At 36.2% G+C, this 19,711-nt stretch overlaps 1 protein-coding gene across 1 annotated transcript in view; it reads right to left on the bottom strand.

Annotated features, from left to right (window-relative positions):
• Positions 1–19,711, bottom strand: part of UGGT2 (UDP-glucose glycoprotein glucosyltransferase 2) — a 95,233-nt gene that overhangs the window by 67,449 nt on the left and 8,073 nt on the right. The window contains exons 3-9 of the mRNA XM_086611302.1: positions 16,616–16,746; positions 15,369–15,481; positions 11,177–11,351; positions 9,649–9,745; positions 8,531–8,612; positions 7,447–7,547; positions 4,211–4,310 (exon numbers count right to left, since the gene is read on the bottom strand). Coding sequence (XP_086467428.1) covers positions 4,211–4,310; positions 7,447–7,547; positions 8,531–8,612; positions 9,649–9,745; positions 11,177–11,351; positions 15,369–15,481; positions 16,616–16,746 — 799 coding nt within the window. The remainder of the gene's footprint in view (positions 1–4,210; positions 4,311–7,446; positions 7,548–8,530; positions 8,613–9,648; positions 9,746–11,176; positions 11,352–15,368; positions 15,482–16,615; positions 16,747–19,711) is intronic.

The following is a 19,711-nucleotide window of genomic DNA, read 5'->3' as shown; positions in this document are numbered from 1 at the left end:
TTAAATTTGGAAAAAAGGAGAAGGATTAGGAAAAAACACTATTAAGTCAGAAGTCTCAAAAGCTGAGCCCATAGGACACTGCTTTAAGGGTCCTTCTATCAGCAATAGACATCATTCAGGAATGCTACAGAACTTTACCCATTAAAAGAACATCTGTAACTAATGTGAATTATTACTAAGAATTTACTTAGCCAATGAGCTAACAGAAGGACTCCACAGCACGGTGCAAACTTCATGTGTGGCAGTATTAAATACAAATATTATTGTGACTTCATAGCAATAGTTTTAGACAGTCCTGAAGTAAGAAATATTTTAGAGATAAAAGCTCTGATTTTTATCTTGCTAAACTCAACACAAACACAAGTAGGGCCTTTAACTCTCAGAATCAATGCTTCATTCTGCATAGACAGGTGACAAAAACTGCACAGACAAAAAGAACAACCAAATCTTTGCAAATAGCTTAGCGTAGCAAGGCAGAAACATGTAAAATCACTGTGAAAATAATAGAAAGGCAGAAAGGAGAAGACAAAGCTGGCCCAACGTTATCAAGCAAGTAAAATACTTATCAGCAAAAGGTAAGCTTTACTGATAGCTTTTTTTGGTATATAAGAAAGCAAAACATCAGAGAATCATTAACTAGCTCCTTGTCTATGCATGGCAGTTGATGATGCAGGATTCTATCAAGATTTTAAGGAGAAAGTGTGATGGTCAATCCCTGAAAAGCACACCCTGGGAATTTGAGGCAACAAGTGTAAAAGTACCTGTGAAAGATATTTGTTCATTTTGAGTTCAGTCATTTGTTCAATTTGTTAAAAGCTTCACAAAGTTTTATGCATCGGTTTTGTAAATATTCAGTGCTAAGGACTCACCAAACAGAAACACCTTGCTGTCTGAAAGTAAATGGATATTAATTATCACTCTACATGATGTAGGAACGCACTATCATGACGTTAATGTTGTAATATTTTTGATCATATAATTTCATGCATCTTTACTCTTACCTGAAAAAACATGTAGCTATATAGCACTTCGTATCAGGGGAAAAAAGGAAACTTTTCACATGTTCGTAACGTTAACATTCATGAATAATTAATAGATAGCAAGAAACACAGTTTTATAATTCTTATTATTGTATTCTTAAATAACAGATATTTATGACATGTATAAAATATATTAAAGATGAAAAATATCCTAGAAAATGAGTTATCAAAATGTCGCCATGACATATATCAGTTCTTACACTGTCTACACCTGCTGACATTTTGTACAATCTACTTCAGACTAACCTTTTCAACTGGAAATACCAAGACACAAAAATGCAGGTTATAAACTAGAAAGTGAAAGAAACTTCCAGAGGAATGGTATATTAATTTTTTATGGTCTAAGGAATCCTTCTATTTTTAAGGAACATAAAATATTTAATTTTTATTTTCATAACCATAGTTCCAAAATTTGTATACAGCCTTTTCAAACCAAAATCTGCATAACTAAAAAATGGTTTTCATATCTAAACTGTGTGAAATTCAACAATTTTAAAAGACTACTGTTATAATGATCACTTATCTAGCTAAAGTGATTAAGCAATATCTTTTAATTCCCTGTTTATTCTAGGTTTTTTTTTTCCAAACTAGTATTTTTGACTCAGGAGGCTGTGATTAGGTTATTAAGGAAATATATTTTGTGCACTGTTTTTACACAATGCCCCTTTGATTTAAGCTTGTTGTCAATGTAGATTTACTAACTTTAAATAATTTAAATATTTGCAGTCTCTTATGTTAACAATAACATGCTAGATTAGCATATTAGAATAAATCATACACAATAGGAGCTGCGGTTCCCCTTTTAATAATTCTAAATTCTTGTTACACTTTTACCCATAAAAATAAAATGTTTGAAGAGCAAGTAAATTGTGCTTTAATGCCACAAATACATAGCAGGAGTCGGAGTAGAATGTAACAATTTAATGACTTTTTAAATCAATGATTTAAATGTCACCTAGAGTACTTCAAACTGACTTTTTTTTCCTGTCCTTTAAAGAACAGGAAAAAAGAACTGGCCTTGCAGTTCAACAAGAAGGTAATACATTTCTGATACCTTCTAATGAAAAGTTGCATTTTATGATTGCTAATTTAAGTGTAAACTTGTACCTTGGTATTTCATAATAATTATGTTTCAGGCATTTTGAAAGTTATTTTTCTTCCTTGAAACAAGATTTTACAGAGCTAGTTTTAACATTACAGTGCAGATTTTCTCTAACAGAATACCAGAGATGACAATGAAACATTATGTGGGAATTAAACAAGAGTTGTAAAATGTAAAAACACATTGAGTTAATAACCCTATTTAGCATCATATTTAATTCAGTAATTCAAGCAAATACTTCTGATAAGATTACATGAAGAACTTACTAAATATAAAGAAAAGCATTTCTCAACTGAAATACAACTGGCTTACAGGAAATGAAATTTTTAATGTTAGTACAGAGGAAAAAGTTGTTCATTTATTTAATATTTACCTTGATCTTTTGTTAAGTAATTTGTTATGGGAGACAGATGTCCCCCAGTACGAACAGTAATACACAGTAGCTGAGGCCCCATCTTATCAGCAATGTTGTGCTTAGAACTAATGTGGATGTGTCATGGTTTGATGTGTGTGGGAGGTTCTGGTTGCAGAAGCTGCCCCATCAGACTGGACTCCCATCCCCCTCAGGGCTTGAGCCAATCGGCGTCTCTGCGAATTGCCCTATTGGAAGGAAAGGTGTGCCTTTGCCCAGGAGTGAGGAGAGAAGGGAGGGGGGCACCGCCTCCGCTCCCCGGCGCCCGGCTGAGCGGTGGCCCGGGCCGGGCCAGTGCCACCTGCTGAAGATGGCGGCGGCGGAGTCGCTTGGGGAACTCGGGGAGAGCCCCGTTCCTTGGGTGCCCACCGGGCCGAGTTCACCCAGAGAGGACTGAGATCTGAGAGAAACGGCCACACAGATCATTCAGGTCAGTGAAGATGGAACAGGACAAGGTGTGCCCGAGTTGAGTTTCCCCCTGCAACTGGTGGCGAGACGGCAGGCGGCCTCCCTGCAGCCATGGCGGTCCCGGGGGAGTAGAGACCCACTCGCAACCTGTGGAAAACCCATGTCAAAGAAGCGATGCCTAAGCCTGAGTACGGTACGCATCTAGAGTCCATGGGACAACCCACGTCAGAGAAGAGATGCCTGAGCCTGAGACAGTTGTGAAGCATGGGCACAGGTAGAGACGCATTTACTCATTTGAAGTCTGTGTGACGACCCACGCTAGAGCGAGCGGCAACAACTCCCTAAGAATCCGAGACTGCGGTAAAGCCCGCACCGGAGCAATCTGTTGGGGAAGGATTGCATCCTGCAGGTAGGACTCACGCTGGAGAAGTTTGTGGATTTTCCTTGTGAGTAGGGGACCACGGGAAAATGGTGTAAGGACTCCTTCTCCTTTAAGAGAGGAGCGGCAGTAACAACATGGAATGAACTGACCTGCACTCCCCCATTCCCTGCCCCCCTGTGCCGCAGGGGGGAGGAGGTAGAGCCGGGAAGAAAAGGCAAAGTGGGGTGGAGAGGTGTTGATTTTACTATCTGGCCTTGTTTTCTTCTTATCCTTTTAAGTAACTGGTTTTGCTTGTCTTTATTCTTTTAAGTAGCTGTTAATAAACTGTTTTGCTTTAAGAAATCTGAGTCTGTTTTGCCCAGGACCATGGTTGGTGGGTGCTCCCTCTGTTCTTGTCTCGACCCTCAGTTCTTTTATTTTTCTCCTCTCCACTTTACTGGAGTGAGAGACCAGCTGCGTGGGGTTTAGTTGCCAGATCGGCCTAAAACCATGACAGGATGGAATCCCTTCAAAATTAATAACATTTTGTCTCTTCCTACTGCAAGTAGTTCTGATATTAATTCAACAGAATTTTGCACCCAGGAAAATATAATTCCAGCAGAAGCTTGGATGACTAGGTGTAAGTGCCTGAAGTAGTAGGACACCTTCATGGCATCTCCTGCATCAAACAGGAAACATGTAAGAGACCAATCATGAGCTCTCCCAAGAGTTATTTTCTCCTCAATGAAAACCTGGGATCCATCCAGCAAACTGTAAAACATGAACATGTTTTACATGCAGAATTTGGATATGAATCTGTATTACTGACATTAAATTCAAATGTGAATATAAAAACAGAAATTGAAAAACAAGCTTAAGTATCATACCTGGCTCTTATTGGGAAGTTCTGAGCTATGTCTTTCATTTCCTTTAAGGCACCATAAACAGGGGTAGACATAATTCGAGCAGCTGCTTGAAAACTAAGATCTGGAAAAAAACCACAACAAAATCACTGGAAATATCACTCTCAATCAATACTGCCTAAAATCAGAAAACTGTTCCATATACACTCACTATTAACATTTTTTGTGTTTCAATTATATATTATAAAAAATTATGAAGTAACATTATTAAGGCTGAAAAGATGGGCACTTAAAAGTTAGAAATACCAAATTCAGGTTTTCCTACAAAATTTTGTTGGGTTGTCTTGAGCATACGCTTTGTACATGTAATTTCTAAGTTTGTAAAAACACATTGAAAAAAAAACCCAGACAATTCATCACGCGGTATTACGCCAGTATCACAAGGGTATCATATACAAACCTAGATAAGCACCGACCCACAGACACTCATAACTGCCGTAAAGAGTAAGAGCTTTCCAGCTCCAGGAATTCATAAGATTTTCAGAGAACAGATATGTTAAATGCAGAAGGCTGTATTGAGCATGTGCAGTGTACAATTTTCAAGAGTAGCAGCAATTTCACAGGAAGAGAAAATGGAGACTCCTGAAAGAAAGGTTAATCTACTGTCAAATTTCAGTTCTCCTAAATATCTAGCACTATTTTTAAAGGGATGTCATTTTTCTCTCTATGCTTTTTCTCAGAATAAAGTAAGTTTTCATATATCAGAACGGTTTATAATTAATCTGCTTATCCACCAAAAAAACAATGATGGGCTTCAGTAAGCCTTCTCTGGTGCCTAACTTGGGTGTGACAAATCTTGGCACATGAGACTGGGGAAAATCCAATTTTGGTACCAATAGGGTAAAGCAATAATTTACTAGGGCCTTCCATGTACTTCGGATACAGTCTGCCTAACTACCTCAGGGCAATAATGTGTCTTCCTCATAATCTGCTAGTTAAGACATCTGAGCAGAAACCAAAGGCCTAAGGTTATTCAGTTTGAGGAAAGCTGATGCCACATATAGTAAAAAGTGCTGGGCAGAAAGTCATAGAGGATGCTGTCTAGTAGAACTTTGCACTATCTTTTTGAAGCAATTAGAAATAAAAAAAAAAGCCTGATAAGGTACACCTTGGCTGGAAGAAAAGGTGAGTCTGAGAGGTGGAATGTTAACTTGAATTTTCTTAATACTCTCAACAAAAAGTATAAGGAGATCATTGTTTTCAAAAAGAACGTTTCAGATCCCTTTCAACACTTGCATAAGCTGTGATCAGGTGAAGCAATACATGACTGCTGCCGTTACTGCAGCTAGTGATGCCTTTCCTGCTGGCACTTAGTACATACACCTAAAATCCTCCATGAATTGTTGAACATTTCCATTTTATGCTGAACAGCTATAGCACAAACATTCAAATCTCGCTGAGCCAAACCGACATGTCTTTTTACCTTCTAGGCTATCTCTGGTCAGGGACCATCACTTACAGACCTCACCTTGTGGTACCCTAGCAAAGTTGAAAGAGCAGTGCAGGGCACTTTGGGGAAAAGATGATCCCGAGCTTAAAGCAGATCTCAAAGTATGCTTTGAAACCTAACAAAACACTAGAGATCAAGAGACTTTTCACACAGATAAAAGAACGAGTTATTAAAGAGAATACCATACTGGTAGTCTGTGCATCATTTTTCACTATGAAGAGTAAACCTAATTACTTACCTAAAACATAAAAGCTCTTGCAAGACAACTCTTGAATGGTGTTTAGGGTCATTTATAAATAGAAGTATATCCTATAGCTGACGGAGTTTTGGTTAAATCTAGTGAATTTTTACTTGGAAGCTAATTAAAGGAAATCAGAGAATAGCTGTGCCATTAACTCAGCTACTATAATTAGTCACTAAGAATGAACTAGAGAAAACACCCAGTCATGTCAGGAGTAAGAGTATCAAAACAACTGCACCATACAAAGAGGGGTCTGAAGACCTCCTGTCCAAAAAGGTACTGAATGTACTTACCACAAGCCAATACCAGACTTTCTGGCACTGAACAAACAGCATCCCAACAATCAACTTCTTTCAACACTGTACGAACTGGTTGCTTAAGGAGCAGTACAAATTTCATTTTTATCTATATAGCCTTGACACCACAGAAAAGAGACTTTATACCAGCTTTTGGAAGTAGACAGTAAAGGTACTGACAGCTGCTTCTTCTTGAACATCAATGGAATGGTATTCAATCATGTAAAAAAACAAATTAACTAGACAAAAAGAGAATTTTCTTTTTATTTACATAGTAGATTTCTTGGGAGAACTGAAACAATGTTTTTAATTTTAAAATTTTGGGCCAAGACAAATCCCACAGCTGAAGGGGAGTTAACTGATAGAAGACTGCAAGTGAACCACAATTATCTCAGATAGTCAGTTTGAGACTGGATACTACTAGCAAGCTCTGGAACAGTCAGAATTCTGAAAAGAAACTGAAGTTCAGATGATTGCTCAGTCTCTTTCATTGCACTAGTATAAAGGCAAATGAGTTTTGATCCAGTTGGCCTCTAAAAATGAAGAATTTAACAGGTAAAATTTAGTTGCCTAAACTTCAGTGTCATGACATTTTAGGGACTTATTTTAGAGCGATTTGTAATTCCATTCAAGACACAGAATGTCCCACAGATCATCAGCACAGAAACTGTTTAGAAATCAATTTCTGCATATTTGTTCTCCATTTCCATGGGAAAGCTTTTAAAAGCGTGCTCTTCCATTTGATGTTATCTTAAAAAAACGTATCAACATGAACTTCAGTACACTGATAAAAGTTAGAATTTATAAACTAAAGGAAACAAAATGACTTAACCTGTATTTCATCCTGACTCAATAGTCATGTCAAAATGATATTTTTTGCCTGACCTTTCAAAAAAATCTGAAACTAAATTTAACATCTGAGATCACATATCAGGCAGAACACTGGACAATATATCTTCTGTCTTTAAAAATCAGTAAAGTTGGTTATGATTCTCCATCTTATAAAATTACTTCGATGCTCTTTTAATTTCTAGCATGTAATACTAGGACAAGATCCCAATACATTCTTTTTAAATACTTGATATAACACTCCCTTTTCATGAAACAATATGTCTCTTTTAAAAAGAAGCTTTTACCATAAAGTTGATATATCAACACAACAAAGGAAAACTAAACAGAGCACTGTGTTAACTCAAAAAAATGCAATACATACCTTGTAGCTCCCAAACCTTCAGCGGTTCCATGTTGTCAGTAGTTCCAATTAGATGTTCTTTAAACTCTTTCAGATTATTTTTCAAATCAGGATGCATTTGTCTACAATAAAACATTTTTTTAACAAACAGCAAAATCAATGACATCCATCAATGTTTGCTTTTATCCACAGTATGTCTCACAGCTAATACTGTATCTTAAGGGTAACAAGCAAGAATTAAAATTAATTCATTCTTTAAAAAAAAAAGAGGATTTGAGGTGAGAAGAGGTGACTTCTGAGGACTAAAAACCTGTTGATTACAAGGAGTTCAATTGTTTTGTAGTGATCTGTCTCAAACACTGTCACATAAATTTTGATGGAATAAATGAACTCAAAAGATTAAATAGCATTAACACACAATACAGGTAACTGTATAGTTAGTTTACTATAGCATAATGTATACCTAACTGTATATCACGCCACAGATTAACTGTAACTGTACACAGTTCATTGTAAGATATAGGCAAGCCAATGTTGAGAACATATTTTATAAATTAACAGCACTGATAAAATCAAGCTACTGAGCACACAAATCACTAGTCACATCTGCAGAAAAGCATGACGCCCAAAAGCTTGGCTATTTGTTTTAAAACATAATTGGGCAAAGAAGTCTTGAGCGCAAAAACTTCAGCCTGCTACAAGACACCCTCGAACATCAAACAATCTCCATTAAATTTCTAAAGGTTCTTCTGCTAGAAATATCGAACAAGAAGCAAAAAGCAGCTAAACCCCAGACATCTAAAGCACTAGAACTTTAAGTTCTGTAATATTTCATATTTTAGATATTAAGAAGTTTCACAAAGAATCCTTCTCTCCTTATTTTTTAGTTGTTGAACGATATTAGCTGTTATTCTCTACAGAAAAAGAAAAATTTCACTGAAGACAACTGTTGTTCTGGAACTAAAATATAATCCAGGTTCCTCAAAGAAAGAATACTCAGCTGAAAAGGGAACCAAAGACAGAAAATTCCTTTTTTCCTTACTTGTAACATAGACCTGGTTCAACTTCGAGAACCAAATGTAGAAGTTACAATTAATCAACTCACTTTAATTTGCCAAAGAGAAATCCTTGGACATCACCTTCCTCCTCCTCCTCCTCCTCTTCCTCTTCTTTGGTGTCATTTGCTCCTGAAAACATAGCACATGTAGACAATATATATCAAGAAAGTTACTGATGTGTTATGTTCTCAAGAATTATGAAGTGGTTAGAAGAAACATACAATGAAAAAGTTGTCGTTCCCAGATGTAATTTCAATTAGATTTATATTTATGCCATCAGATTTTGGCATCAGAATGAATCACTTCACAGAACTTAATAACATTCAAATATAATTCATTCAATGGTTACATTTTTTATATAAATAAAATTGATATGGCTAAATAGTTCACTTCCCAAAATAGCCATTTCTCAGTTTGATTAAATGGTAAGGTATAACTCTTACCAGCCAACTACTACCAAACTTATCCTTGAAAACCATGATGACTTTAAAGCGCCTGAATCTCCAGCTAGCATTTGATGTAACTCAGAGATCAGTTTCTTTTCCTTAAAAAAACTAAACCATTTTTGGAGTGGCTCAAAGGCTATTAAGCATTAGTCTTACCACAAGAGAGCTAAATAACTTCCTTTGTATCTTGTAAATCTCCACACAAAGCAACTTCTCTGTGTCAGAATGCTATAGCTACTACTTTCTGAGATACATGTCTCATTTCAACACGTAACATACACTGGCAACAAATTCTAAGATAGAGCACATCTTTACTACAGAAGATTGTGAAAGTATTTCCACATAAATTCGGAAAACACCTCAATCCTGAAACACTAATATGTAGATATTGTAATAATTAGCATATTAGAGAGTCCAATAAGCAAAGTAATTGAAGAACAAAGGTTAAACAATCTTACACTTATTGAAAGGAAGAACGAGTTACATTTTGAAGAGCCACAGAATACAGAGGTTAAATATCCAACTATATCCTCAGCAGAGTTGTTTACAAATGCTCACGTATGTTTTGATATCTTAGTTCCTTACACCTGAGACTTTCTTCTGTAAAAAGAAATTAAGTAAAACCTTCAAAACATTACTGATTTTATAACTGAAGATTATAATACATTTCGGTAGTATCTCCATTAAAATATCATCAATAAAAAACCCCAACAACATACCTTTAACCTGTGTGTCATCTACTGCTTTGTATTCTGTGCTTTTTATCGCAAGTTCTACACCATATCCAGATAAATACATTTTTCTGGAACTTGGTTTCTGTTTGAGATATTATTTTAACAGAACACAAAATATAACTTAAAAAACTGTATTTACAGGAGATTAACAATATCTAATGCTATAACTTTAAAATGTTATTATAGTCATAACATAAATTCATCTTTCAATTTATGATTGAAAGTACAAAATACTACACCAAACAAATTATAAGTCATGTAAGGCATATTGACAGCCCATTGAGAAGGTGTGTAGCAAAACTAAGGACTTCCTTTATGTCCTGCAGACCACAAAGGCTGTGTCAAATTGTAGTCTTTTCACATAGCCTTAGGAGGAGAACTGGAACAGGCAGCGTTGGTAGCACCCTATACAATTACTGATACTTTACAACTCACATTTTAAACTGTTTTTAATTGCTTTGTAATTTTGCCAGACTTCAGCATGTTAGGAGAAAATTCTCTATTTCTGCATCAGGCTGATTATTTTGAAGAGTTTTGATGAAAGAGTTAATCAAGGGAAGCACAGTCTGAAGAGAGAAAAAGTGCAGGATGAAAAACAATAGGCATGGGGGACCATGGTGCATAAGCCGGTGGGAGCTACAGAAACTGTCGGTATTTAACTGAAATAAGAGTGCATAAAAGAACATAAAGTTCAGTAAAAACTATGCTGCACACAACTTAGAATTTAAGACTGGTTTCCTCAAATTCTCTATTTCATTACTGTGAGCAAACAGCTCAGTCATCTGCAAACTATGGATCTCATCTCCCTGAAATGCCCGGCATACACAAATCACAGTAACCTCTCACTCCATTAGATTATTCTGGTATTAGCCACACTGTAAGAGCTGTACTTTGAATATAAATTACAAAAACCTTCCAATAGCCAAAACTGGGGACAATATAGTTCCACGTGCTGGTATTTGTCTTGTTTTGTTGCAGGGAAGAAGTTAAGAAAAGCATTCAGAAACACTACGGTTAAAATACTGACATTGTGGAATGCAAGCATCAAAAAACTGGTCAATGATGTTGACTGTGATATCCCATGTCACTGTACTGCAATGAACACACAAGATTATACTGAGAATATAAAAAATTTTAAAGAATTATTTGGCAACATTTTTTCTATTCTACTTCCAGTTTTTCTAATCCTTGTTACTAATATGCTCAGTCTGCTGCACAAAGATTCACCCAAGATCTTTGTACAACACACAACCAAAAAAGAGATTTCGAGGTCAATCAGTGATGCAAACAGTGCTTGCATGCAGCATTAGATAATATTATCGTGCTTTCCCAGCTTCAAAGTTTGTATTAGGTGAATAATTTCACCTACAAAGTTTTAAAATTAGAACCTATATTGCACATGATTTAGGCTAATGCAAAAATAAACGTAGAAAATGTGTTTTGTCAAAAAGCAAGTAAAATAAAGACAGAATAGTAAAAGTTTACTAAATCAATGTTAATTTGAATTGCATACCTGAACATAATGCCGGAGGACATAAACAATTTCCTCCTTTTGCGCCTTCTCAGATAAAATCTTGTGGAATTTGACAAAGTCTTTTGTACCCATTTCTGCATAAAGAACAACCACTGGGACATCCTCTTTGAGAGTTGGGAATTTATGATCTCCCTTAAAAAGGTATGGCCTGGGTCTGGTTTTAAAAACAAATAATTGTGATATTATATATTCAGAAAAGAAATTGAAACAGTAGCAGTTTTTCAATTTTGAAATTAAAAAAAACTAATGGCTTATATGCTAGAAGTATACAAGCCATGTTAAAATTATCACAAGATAATCATGACGGTAGAACACCAAATCTGCAAATTAAAGTCTAAGAAACTGAAAAATCAGCATCAAGTATACATAATTTGAACATAATTTATCAAATCACAACACAAAGAGCAAATGAAAAGCATAGCACTTCGAGGTTTTATGCAACAATCAGTTAAAGCTTAAAGCTTTTAATTTACGTGATGCATTACATCTATTAGGGATGTACATAGCAATCAGTGATAAACAGACTAGCAGAGGGATATTCACTGAAGTTTGAGAACGCTGCTAACACATGTGGAAACTAACTGGGTGACACTTCTTTAACACCATCAAGCTCTGCTAATTTAGCTAACTTTGCAAATTTTGACTGCCTACCTACCCTCATTAAAAGCCATGGTTTGAAAAGTTATGCTTTCTATGCCTGCAATGATTTTTTTAGATGACTGTAAAGCATCTCTTGAATAAAACCTGGGAAAGATGGAAAAGTAACAGAGGATACAATTGAGTAATATAGAGTAATATACTCAAAGTGCTAATTGTTGATGAACACACTTCTTTTTCAAAGTGGCCTTTGCATAGTCACGCTTGAAAGATCAGTACACTCCCTCCAAACCTCTCCAAGCCAAGTTCAGAAACTCTAATCCAACATGCACTACAGAAACATGTGTAGTAGATGCTCATTGAAAAATCTTAGTGGAAAGGTGTGAGCAAAACTCCACATGCCACAGCCTCTGTGATGCAAAGCTTAGGAATATCTTCAATACAAAATCACAATAATTTACACTGCAAAGGACCTTTGGAGGTCATCTGCCCCAAATGTCATCAGAGGGACAAGGTGGACAAAGTAGGTGTCATCACGGAGGCTGCAACAACTCTTGAATGAGTAAGCTCTGTCCAAGAACAGATCCAGATTTGCCCCAAAGAAAGCATACATATGAGATGTGATTTGTGCAACTTCATTCTTATATCCACACAGACAAGAACTGCCAGTCATTTACAGAGAGTTCAAAACCTTAATCAAGTGAGCTTCTCTTTTCTTAGTCACCTAGGTATAGCAGAAGAATGACTCCTGTTCTCAAAAGGTAGTGCTGCCATGTCTTTCGTGAACAGACAGTCTCAAAGGAAGCATTTTATACTATAATGAACATGCTTCACTAAAAAAAAATAAGTGCTGCAGTGAAGTAACACTGCATAGGGTCCTTGGATTGGAGAATTAAAGCGTTCAGCTCTTGTAAATCCAAGATGAGCCTCCATTCTCTGTTTCTCTTCAACACTGAATAGTAGTGAGAAGGAATTGATTCTCTTGCTCCTAGAGCTGAAAGCTAATTAATTTCCTGCCATAAGAGTCTTATGAGACTGCCTGAAAGGGAAGGAACAGCAGTTGGGCAGACAAAAAAAGGATAAAAAATACATGGATGTGGTGTTCAGCACTTGCTAACCAGTTACTAGGGTAGTACAGGCAACTATACGCTTGCCTAGATAGTTGCCAAGATGGGATGCAGGAGGAATGCGATGGACAGAAGACAGCAGACACACATACTGACAAACCTTCTAAGCCACTGATTGTTTTGAGCAAAACGTGACTCCTGTCGATGCTTCTGCTCTTGGCAGCGACAGCCCCAGAAATCTTAGTGTTGTGGTTTGGACAGTTCACAAGATAAGCAATCTCAACCATATAACCACTGAAGATCTTCCTTTGAAACATCCAGAGCCCTTGAGCATCCCATTGCACTTCCACACAAAATATTTCCACTGAGAGCCATGCAGTCCATTGCAACACAGCTTAAAGTGCAACAGTAGTTGCTGCATAAAGGACTGGATGAAGCAAAACCTTGATCTTGACATGCAGACTGTTCGGGCTCTCTTCAGTCCCAAATGCCTAGAGACTTCCTGGATCTCAGGTTGAGCTAATGGATGTGCACAAAATAACACTGCAGCCTCTTCTTTCTTTTCCAGTAAGACTTGAAACTATCATCTCTAAAACTAGAACATTTCTAGTGTCCTCATCCAATATGGGGAACTTTAGGACACAACGGAAAGCAAAGCTCAAGTTCAGCTTCAGTGGAAAAATCATGACAGAAGACAGAAAAAGAAAACGAAACCGAGGAAAATAGTTTGAAATAAAAAAGGAATCAATAAACCAAAAAGATCTCTTTTTATAAAAGCCACAAAGAATGACTGGTTTAGGGGAACCAACAGTGACACGGCACACTGTCCCATATATTTGTTCACCATGTTAAAAAAGACAGAACAGGAGCACAGCGCTATCCCTGTCACCCCGACTAAACATCTCCAGCACAAATGAAAAGCATCTACTCAGAGTAGTGGAAACAATTACCTGAAGGTGAATATGTTTTTCCCAAAGTCTAGCTCGAGGAACTCTAAATATTTGAATGATGCAACTATTTTTGGGGTGGGGAGAAGGACAGGAAATTTATCAAGATTTTGTCCCTGCTGCTCTGAAGGTTGTAATGTGACTGGTGCACACAAAACTATCCAAAACATGAGAACAATTTAATAGAAAGAGCTTCAGTTTTGTTGTGAGTTCATAAAGTTAATGATTTCTAGAAGTCTAACTCTTTCAATTCTGATTACTTCAAGACTCTATTGTGTAGTACCCTGATCTTCCATAATCTTGCAAATTTGGGGACAGTATCTCCAGAAAGGAAAACATGCTGAATCCAGTTAACTGCTTTAGAAAAGTATATTCAGACATTGTGACAAAACGTTAAGGTCTCATGATGCCTTAGTACATGACCAGAAGAATTCAACATCATTTTAAAAGCCAAAATACAGTACAAATGATTTATGTAAGAAATTAAGAGACATTTGTTAGGCAGAATGTAATAGTTTAAAAAATGGGAAATTGCAAACTAGACAGTGAAGAGTTTTTGCGAAAATCTTGGCTATTGAGTAAGTAAAAGACAATGATTTAGTTGGCTGTATTAATGGACTTAGAAAATACCATAAATCACAGATGTAGAACACAAAATTGTTTTCAGAAACAAGCATCCCCGAAGAGATTAATTTATATGTTTTCAGAGTTTTTTTCCAATTTATATTTGATAGAAAGCAAAATCCAAGAAACATGCCCTACTAAATCACCTTTCAGCTCTACATATTTCCATGAAGTGGTTGAGAGCATGGACCTTAAATTATATTAGGGTGACCTTGACCATTGCAGGAAAACAAACAAACAAATGTTACATACAGGTCTTGAAAAAATACAAATAAATTAGAGAGTAAACATTTTGCTTTCATTATTTTGTTATCATTTGTTATTTTGACAGGTTCTATGTATTTTACTGCATGGCCTAAATTTGTTTCAGACTGCTGCCAGCTTCCACAGGACAAAGCCTGCAGAAAGGCTTGATAGGTGAGGAAAGGTTATGCCAGCTGAGGTAGACTCCTCTTCTACTCCTGTGCCAAGCCCTTACAATTCAGAAAACCTCAAACGCAGAGGCACTGACTATGTAAGAAAGGCCTGTCAGCAGAAGTACTGTCTCAGATGCATTAAATGTTACGTTTGTATAGAAAGTACACTGTAACTTAAATTTGACTATCCCATACCAAAAAAGGAAAAAAATACAAAATTATCCATGTGATTAGAGGAGCAAAGCTCTATGATTTTATTTTAAAACCCTGCTTTGATTCATTATTCATGAATTCTCACAACAGTAAGTGTTTAAAATATTTCAAACCCCAAAGTTACTCTTTTAAAATAACATTGTTTAAATGAGTATGTCTTCAAATACAAGTAAATAGAGATTTATAGGCTTGGCATTATCAAGTAAGTAGAACATGAAATTTCAAAATGCTACAAGTATATATGCAATAAATGCATTTTCCTCTTCAGTAATCTATTTTTCCTCTTAAAACAGATCATTACTTTTACCTCTTAGTAGCCTTCTTCAGAAGCTTTTTTATTTCATTAGTCTTACAGGTGTGCTTCCCATGGATAACCACAAATGCACTGCAGCCTGCTGGTGGAGGTTCATCAGCTGCAATCTAATATTTCAACAATTATACTCAACCAGAATGCTTTGATTGCACTTCAACTTAAACTCACATCTCTTTGATTAAAATAACTCAACAGCTGTCATTGAGTTGTGTTTCTAATTAAGACCATTCAAAATTGGGTACATGTGAAAAAAGTAATGGGAAATATAAGGAGATTAAGACCTTATAACCTTTGTGAGATGCAGTCTATCAAACGCAGCCATACTCCAGAAAATCAAGTCCATTTATGTTCTGTAAAGTCAGGGCTGAGAAATCTCAGCTGAAGTCACAGCCTGTACTCTTGAGATATTTTTAATTTTAGTTGCTATCAGCAATCATGTAAATGTACAAAGATTTGACTGCTAACCAATAAATCCCAAACAATTAATGTCAATTTTTGGTTCTCTCTCCTTCCCACCCCTCCACCCTTTTTTTTTTTAAACTCTATTCGGCTATTCCCATATAAAGTGGGAATCATATGACTGCATGTCAGTAACTCTGGATTCACAAGCTGAAGATAAAAATGAAAAAATACGAGTCTGAGATGATGATATTCCTCCAGAGAACACTTGCAAAAACCCCTAACTTTATTACAGCTTATTACCTTTCAGAAACATGGATTTCTCACTTCATCTTGAAGGTGGCATTGCTAAAAGCAGGAGGAGCAATTTTAGGCTAGAAGCACAGTGAATTTATGTTCTCCCACTTTTTCATTAACAAATCAGGTATTTGACTATTGTATCTTTCAACTTTTCAAATACTGAAATAATGAGAGAGATGAGAAGTCCACTAAATAAAAAATATTAATGACTTGAAACTACAGGAAATTTCCTGCTTTGTGAATGTCTGAATTCCCATAGGATTATTTAAAGCAATGCAAAAAAAACACCCCATAACCTGAGTTTTAAAAATGAACAATTCCAAAAATTCTGACCTGAAAATAATGCTATCCATACAATTAAACATGAATATTTGTTCCTGTCAATATAACCAGCTCATAAAGCATCATCTTCATAAATGGGTCATGTTTGATACCAAATAATGTCAGCTTATGTTTTACTGAACTGTAATAACGAACATTCTTTACTGTGCAGCCAAAATACCATGTAAAATCATGTACCAAATATATCAGACAATAGTCACCTGCTGAAACATCTGAACAGTTGGAGAATATGCCCGTATGGAAAGTGCAAACTTCAGGAGATTGATTTGCAAATTGGATAAAAATTGTCCTGCTTTCTTCAAGATTAAATTGTAATAGGAATGCTCTGAATCTGTTGAAGAAAAAAAAGACAAACTTTTAGTATTTAGCCATAAAGGATGTGGCATATCTACATAATAAGCAAATACTATGTTAGTGCTGTCTGACAGTTCCAAAGTCTTGAATGTTGTCCACTGATAATCGTTTTCTTTACTACCAATTCTAAAGGCCTAATGCAACTTAAATACAACAAAAGTGAGTCCAATAGCACAAATTAGCATCTAAATAATTTTCAGCGATATAAAAATCCACTCTAGACAATAATGTCTCTCTGCAGACTCATAGGGCAAGTCTTGAATAGAGCTTATTCATTTATTTCTATTTGTCAAGCCTATGCTAGCCTTTTAACTTAAATTTTGAACATTACCTACTTTGAACCAGCATTATTTTACATATTATTTCCTCACATTTAGTCCTGGAACACTCCAACCATGCAACTAACATAAATAACAATCTTCTAAACGTGACATTCTTTGGAATACTCTAACATGTCCAGTTTCTTCCTTGAAGATACACGATAAAAGTATGAGAATGGATGCAACATGTGAAGTGGCTTCCACCCTCTCTGCATATCTTGCCTTCTCAAGGCCAAAATTAGGACTCCGAGTAATAGGGAAGGTGGACAGTGTCTGGCAATGACAGAATGGATAATAAAGAACATAGGTTGGAAACAATTAACATTCTTTTCTTGTTCTAGAGGCATATTCAAGTGAATATTCTCTTTCCGTTCTTGGACTGTGAGGCAAAGAAGTCTAATTAGAAAGAGGTTGTAATACTGTTTTATCAAGTTGTGAAAATGACCTGTATCTGTTTAAGGAATAATGCTCACCAAAATTTTAAATCAGGCTGTGTGCATTGCACTATATGATATTCTTGAACACAAACAAACTAGAGTTAGAGAACCAAAGCTGTGACCATACCTAGCATTGTACACCATCCCTGTTCCAGCAGTTGCTCTTCCACAGGAGGAACAGCTGAAACATATGTGAAGCAGTCTAGAATTGCCAATTTATGCCCCCGGCCCCCCCCCCCCCCAAAAAAAAAAAATCTATGTAGTCATCATGTATTTTACTTACATTGACAGATGTAAACTGCAGTGATTCAAGATTTTTTTCACATGTACTTGAAACATTGTACTAGAAAGGTGAAAATTTGCAGCAAAGGCAAAGTGAGTTGTGGGAAGGAACCATTCTAGCTGCCCGGCTTGAAATTATTTGTGTTCTTAGGTCAACACCTTATTTTAAAGGTGCTCTTGCTGTGAAAGTGAAATGATCGTCCCAGTAGGAAACCCCTTCAGGAGTCCAAAATGGCACCAAATTTTTACACAGTGTGAAAATCATCTCACATGATTTAACCTGCCAGATATTACCTGCCTTAGCTGCCGCACATCTCCAAAGTACTCATAGCAAGTGATGAGAGCAGCAATCAAAATGCCAATCCTTCACCACAGCCTAGGTTCCAGCAAAACACTTGAACACATACAACAGCCCTGCAGGCCATAGTTTTGGAAATAACTAACTGCTAAACTATTAAATAAGTAACTAACTACTCCCAGCAGTTCTGTACACAATTTTCATAACTAAGCACTTCCTATCCTCTCACTTTCCTCTTTACAACCCCTAAACTTCTTCTGTTCTTAAAGCCCCTAGGATCTCCTTACTGCCTTTTCCTCCTTCTTAAAACTTATTATTCAGAAAGGCTGAGTTTGCCGTAATTCACTAAGAAAAAAAAAAAATCTAAGATTACTAAAGGGTATGATTTGCATTTCTAGAAAGCTGCCTTCCCATAAATTCTATAGGATCATTACTGGTCTAACAGTAAATCCAAAGGATTAAAAAAATATCTCTTACATGTTTTCTAAACCTACACACATCCCTGGCAGAACTCAAATGAGACAAATTTGACTTCACATGTTCCAAGCAGCGAATGTAAAAAATCCAGAAGTGGCTAATACTTCCAGATTGAAACATCTTTCCAGAACTATACTTTCAAATTTTCTTCAAATTATCTCCACAAAACCAAAAATTCAATCTGAAATTTCTGCCTCTCCACTCAGCCCCAAATAACATCCCATCGAACACAATGAAGAGTTATTAAATATACAATTCTAAAGATACTACCTCAATAAAACATTTTTACCACAAGTCTTTAAATTATTTCACTTGAAAATTCCAGCTGTGCTTTCACTGCTGTATATAAAACAGCTGACATTTTTGCTCTGGAAGATGATTAAGACAATGACGATTTTCATGAGTGAAGTGAGGAAAAAAAAAGGATAATTTATCATGGGCCTTCAAAAATGATTGTATAACATATCGACAAGGTTACATTTATCAAATCTTGCATCCACTCCTACTACTTCAACTTATATTAACACTGCTGGCTTCATTCAGACTACAACTGTACTTTAAACTTCAGCCAGGTAAATTAATCCACATCAAACGCTATACGATCCACCTGATGCAAAAACATTTTTTTAAAGTTTATTACATACAGAACTATGGTTTCAGTTTTGCAAATTCTTTTCACATACTATTTGCTCCTTGAAACTTGGTAACTACTTGCCCTCCAGGCACATTTTAACACTGCACTCTACGCCAAAGAGCAGAAGTCATAATAAATTTCTTAGGATGTTACAGGGAACCATGGAGAAACAGATGTTTCTTATCATAAAACGCTGCACGATAGCATAATACCACTAAATTCATTAACAAAGTTGATTTAAAAGTAAATGAATGAGACAACATTAATAGCATATTGCTTGAGATCTCAGACATCTGAACACACGTGTATGAGCTACATATCTGTAAACTTCCGTTGTAGCAAAGAGAGCGCGCCTGGCAGCCAGCAAAACCTGAAAAGCTATTTAGCTCACTCTAAAGATGCCTAAATTTGTCAGCTGAACAGCTCTCAGCTCCCGTAGACAAACTGATTAGATTGACTACGACAAGAACTGAACAGCCAGCTAAGCAGACTCG

The sequence above is a fragment of the Tauraco erythrolophus genome, chromosome 1, assembly GCF_009769465.1.
Source record: "Tauraco erythrolophus isolate bTauEry1 chromosome 1, bTauEry1.pri, whole genome shotgun sequence".
Lineage (NCBI taxonomy): Eukaryota > Metazoa > Chordata > Aves > Musophagiformes > Musophagidae > Tauraco > Tauraco erythrolophus.
Note: the sequence above shows the minus strand (reverse complement) of the source record. Positions and strands in the feature narration are given on the sequence as shown.